The following is a 5788-nucleotide window of genomic DNA, read 5'->3' on the forward strand; positions in this document are numbered from 1 at the left end:
TTTGGTTGGGACTGGGCACCCTTTCATAGAGAAAATTAGAAAGCTCTCCCGTGATATGAAGTATCATACAATTCTGAGAGGAATCTAAGTTTATTTGAGGGAAAAATGGTTTTAAAATGTCTGACATCACAAGGAAGTACATGTATAGTATAAGCTTCAATTTTTGTGAATTTCGCGAAGCACAGTATTGGACAGTGAAATCAACAACACGCGAAAATGTCCTTTATGCTCTAGGGCAACTGTATAATAGTGCATTTACAATAGCCTCGGTGTCAATTCGTAGAAACAACATCTCCCGAAACTAATGTCTTAACCTCCCCATTCGCGAAAATATATGTACGTGGACAGAACAGCTTATACAGTAGTGACAAATATGGGACGATCTTCAACATTCTGAAGTAGGAAAAATAAAAAAAGTACAAGAACAAAGACACGCGAAAGTAAATGGAATCAGACAGAGAGAGAGAGAGAGAGAGAGAGAGGCGCGAGGGAAGAGAAAATAAATGTGTGCAATGCAGAAACAGCTGGGAATAATTGCCATGGAGATTATGACAATGGCAAATCAAAGCCTGAATTCGCAGATGTAGCTAGTTTGCCAGCTGCATGGATCGTCTCTCAGCTCATATCCATTGAAGGCTCCGCAGTCTTGTTCGGCTGCAGTTCTGGCGAGGGGCTGGTTAGGGTGCCACATACTGCTTGAAAGGGCTAGAGTGCCACCGGCTCGCTCCCAAGTGAAGAATCCCTCGGACGCTCTGTCATTCAACCCTGTCCACATCCATCGGAAAGTCGTGATACTGATTCCGTAGTGCGAAATGAGTACGTCGTCTCGGATGCTGGTCAGCTCATCCGACGTTTCTATGACAACCAGATATCCTCCCAGCTCATCGCAGGTGTCCCGCGCCACCTCCCAGGTGTGGAGGTCCTGGCGGTAGACATAGCAGGAGTCTGGGGACGATTCATCGCCAGGGCAGACTAGGCCTATATATTTTGATTACATGCGGGACAAAACAAATCACACAAGATTGTTTCAAAGCCGAATCAGGACGTTGCAAGTACATTTATGAATACAAACAAATAATTAAAAATTCGTATTTGGTCCTATGAGAGAGAGAGAGAGAGAGAGAGAGAGATCTGACAAGTATACAGGACACTTTTTTCCTTTTTTATTCTAAGAACTGTTTTCTTTTGGGTTTTTTTTTTTTTTTTTTTGCCAGCCGCTACAATTGACATGAAAGTGCGAGTCACCAATTTTTGAAAGCTTAGTTGTTTAAATGACATCATAATTATAATAACAATTTTACGAAGAATTCAAATGCCAAAAACAGATGAACGTCATTTTAATACACCTTGTTCAGTAAAGTCATCAAATTGAGCAAAATACATATTTCAATAACTTTGCACTCGTTACATAAAGAAAATGTATTTAGACTACTATTATTAAGATTATCAATTCTATTTTCGCAATAATTATTCTTTGTTGCATATATGAGCAAATTATACAAAGCAAATGTACATCCATCCATACTACTAGCACTCCAGTTCAGTATTCTATTAACAAAATTAATATTATGTATCAATCTCACAGTACATTAAGTTTTACACCCTGCCAGCATTAATATATTAACGTACCAATTTCACATAGCTTTCCGATAAATGATCTTGAACACTTGCACGTAAAGTCCTTCAGAGTTTCTAAGCAAGTCCCTCCATTCAGACAGGGATTGGGCACACAATCTGTTTTTGTAATAAACAATGTTGATAACCATCGTAAATACATTGGCGTCTTATATCTAAGGCGGGCAAAACTCTGTTTCTATTGAGTTTTGATATTAACAATATTTGTGAGGGCGCTATACGCAATCATCACGTCAACTGCGAGAGCGACACGTAAAGTTTAATGAAGAGGAAGGAGAATGATGTCCAGATTTGTGGGAATGCAGCAACAATATAGCATAACACATCAGTAAAGGTTGAGGAAAATTGTAATTGGGAGAATAACACCTCAACTAAATTCATTTCCTTTGATTCTCCGGGTTGGGGAACATAACTATGCAATTTGTCAATGATTACCCTCAAAACATTGTGGAAGTTTCCCTTAGTGGAATTTCAACTGTGTAAAAAAAAAGTACAATTAATTGAAAAATACCTTTTGAATGAACGAAGACTTATAGTGAAACAACTACACTGATGACGTATGCATAAAACTATTGACTCGCACTTGTGGCTTTTTGCCGCCATTTGAGGCTGGCGATCATTGAGGGCTGTTTTGAAGCACTGAGCAGGCGATCGATAACGACTAGACGACAAGGCATTTAATTGTTTGATGAATCTACAGGAGCTCTCGCGTTTATTAGTAGATTTTTCGTTCATAATGTGCTTTTTATTTGTCTTGTGGGACAGTTTCAATCAAACTCAGCACTAAGCCAGCAAGGGAGAGTCAACTTCAATGAAGCGTTAGCTATAATGACATTGACAGAAATAAAAGTAGCAATTTTTAAGACAAGAAATGCAGTACATGTATAAGCGTTCAAATCTTCGGGTAATATTATAGTCCCACGCAAGTTTAGAAAAGAGTGAAGGGGTCATCTCCACTAGTAATTTTTCTGCTGAGTTTCGTAAAACGCATCCCTGGTTTTCTTTTCCCTCACTATTTAATTGATGTGTTACCAAGAATCTATCTATAAATTTTTACCCACCATCAATACGACAGCCAACAAACAGACTGGGATAGTACAAAAGCCGGTAAAAACGATAGAAATTGCATTGCATTCGTTAAGTTTGTGTATACAGGAGGGGCTAGCGCATGCATTATTGATTGTGTATTAAAGCCGGGCATACCTGTGTATACGTAGACGTCCCAACCACAGTGTAGTCAAAGTATCTTTTCAATCAGGCGTAAATCTAGACTCTAGACAGTCTTTCTTAAAACTTTGTGCACTTTGTCATTTCTGTTTTGTTTTGAGCAGGGAAGTTTACCCTTCGACAAACAGCAACTTCTGTAAAGTCGTTGCCGTAGCAACCTCCGTGTTCTAGAGAATGATCATGACTCCTTGATGACCAATGTTTGCTTTATGTCAATTAAGATTTAACCCGTTCCATACGGGAACCTAGTGGCCTGTGTATTAAGGCTAAGGGGATTTCAGAATCTAATATGGAATGAGTTAACTTGACATGGAAATAAGGATAGTAATAATTATAGCAATAAAGAAAACAATAATGAACAAACATAGATATTTTACATTTACATTTGAATTTATATTTATATATTAATATAATCTTATGTTAACTTTCAGGCGCATTACAAATAGGTAGTAACGATCATGACGTGCATTGAAACCTGAGGAACTTTTTAATGGGTTTTTAGCCTAGTCTTCAATCTGATCTACCCAGTAGTATTTAAAGACATAATATATTTATTAATTTCTGGAATTTTAATCCTTAACATTGCAACTGCCCTTTTCGAGGATCCATGACCTTGTATGACTTGGATTTTGATTTACCAAACGGTGACTGGATAATATAGGGCCTATCTATTATGAAGAATTAAGCCGCTTGTATAAAATAGTTTCACAACATTATCAAAATTATGTTATTTTCCCTTAAAAAAGAAGCACATTACAATATGGCCATGGCCAACGACGGAATTTCTACATTTGGTAACAATATTTGTATAAAGCACAATCTAAATAGGGATAATGGCTCACAATATCAGAAAAATATTTTAAAAAGTTGATATTCTGTTAATTTTACTCATAGTGAGTAAAGAATACAAGCTAAATGTTACCAGGGTGGGCACAGTATAGGTTGGTCTTTCCTCTCGCTGCTTCGGGAACTATGGCGTCATACTGAGGATGGTCACGTGGGACATATTTGGGTGTTGACCGGACAAAATCCCCCGTCTTCCCGGAGAAAATGTCGGGACAAAGATGCTCAGCGGCTAATGCTGCGTTTTGACAGGCGCCCTCTCCGGTTTCTGCGCAGCAATCTACATCGGGAAGGAATTTTGCAGCGACACGGACACTTTATTATCTATATGCATTATTACTATTATCAATGTTTATGTATTATATCATTTTTTTCAGTTTAACTCAATTCAAATCTTATTTCATTTCTCGAAAAGAACATAGACATTTCAGTTTCTTTGGTAGCAGAGAATGACGTTACATTTGCAAAACAAAATAAACTGAGAAGAAAATACATTATGTGGAAATTAGCCTTGTCGTTGTAATGAAAACTGAAGTGATGAAAATGACACAGCAATAAGCAGTTATGATACAAGACCGAATAAGAGACGTGTGTTTGTTTCGGTAGTGTTGCAAACATCATTTGATTTTCCCCATTTGGAGAGTGCAGTGGTCTTGTATGACCACAGACTGAATTTCTCATGTTCCACTTATCTCTTCTTTTTCCATTTTTTTGTTAAATAAAGTGAAAGATAAACTCACCTCTTTGAAAAACGAGGATATACATCACCATTTCGACGGAAAGTCCTTTAAGAAGTTGCATCTCGGGAATTCAAACACTCTAGGACTCTGGGTGATAAGCAATGATAAGGGAGAGAAGAATACAGTTGAAAGAAGGGAAATTCGATGACTGTTCCTTGATTAGCAATTAGGAATAATGCATTTAGTAGACGAAATGCCCAAAGCTGGAGTCTCTTTGTTTATAGGACAATGGTAATAAAAAAATGGAACAGGAAATAAATGAATGAAAAACAAATGATGATTCAAAAATATTCCGTGCAAATCAATAGCGACAGACTGTATATTGATTTGTTTGTATGGGGGAGGGGGCTATAATGATACTCAAGGTATAACTTTCTGTTTTCGATCACATACATAAACATACATTCAAATCAAAATCAGGCCTGGTTTAAAACAATAGCGAGTTAAATAGGAACAGGGCGAGTCTACATAGTCAACATTTTCTATCAGAACGGACGACAGAGTATACCTCACTGTTGAATATGTATGAGGGGGATCTATCGTTTCCCTGACATCATTAAATGAAAATTTCATATCGATCGTAGACAATAATACCTGCATAATATCTTCATAAGAGACTGCGAGCATTGACATGTAATACTACTTAATACCATGTTCCCAGTGGCCACAACAGTGACATTTCAGGCCACCGTGGAGAAAACGGGATGGACTTGAGATAACGTGGGGGATGGAATGGGAAAACGTGACAAACCGTGACTGACTTGAATGCTGTGTCAGTTTTTTTTAAACTGTCAGAAAAAAAGTGCCACGTTTTAGTCACCGTGCTAATGATAAACTAAAAAGCCGTAATAAGGGTAAACAACAATACGTGACAGCGCGCAACTGGCCGTAACAAAACTCGGAGGCGGTCCATAGTAAATGCAGAAAGCGATGGACAATATCGTGGAGTATAGCTTGACAGGACGCTGTGAGAACGGCGTCTGATAGCTACGTGTTGTGGAGCGAGGGATGGAACGAATAAAAATAGAATATATACGGAGGGGGATACCAACGGTTCCCTATATACGTTTCGGGTAAACGGGACTGCGCTGTATCTAAACATGATGTTAACGTATACATAATACATTGAGAGACTGATCACAATAGGTAAATTCTGAGTTGCTCGCGTGAAGTAGGCCTAAACAATTAAATACTGACACGGTACATGTTCAATGCGAGCATCACACGGAGACAGGAATTAGAGGAAGCAAGAACCCAGCAATGAATTTACACAGCGTTATTCAAGAAATGCGGATGTTTAACTTTGATGAAAGTAAGTTCGAAATCTTCTGAAAAGCACTCTG

General features: G+C 38.1%; 1 protein-coding gene across 1 annotated transcript; it reads right to left on the minus strand.

The window, feature by feature from the left end:
* Positions 1-562: 562 nt before the first annotated feature.
* On the minus strand, positions 563-4476 carry LOC139739323 (perlucin-like protein). Its single transcript, XM_071649937.1, has 3 exons — positions 4446-4476; positions 3785-3985; positions 563-978 (listed from the first exon to the last, which is right to left on the minus strand). The coding sequence occupies exons 1-3, from the start codon at positions 4474-4476 to the stop codon at positions 563-565; spliced, it is 648 nt and encodes a 215-aa protein (XP_071506038.1).
* Between the last annotated feature and the right edge of the window lie 1312 nt (positions 4477-5788).

This window comes from Diadema antillarum, unplaced genomic scaffold, assembly GCF_040938485.1.
Source record: "Diadema antillarum isolate AM-2024a unplaced genomic scaffold, OU_Dant_1.0 seq00000793_RagTag, whole genome shotgun sequence".
Taxonomy (NCBI): domain Eukaryota; kingdom Metazoa; phylum Echinodermata; class Echinoidea; order Diadematoida; family Diadematidae; genus Diadema; species Diadema antillarum.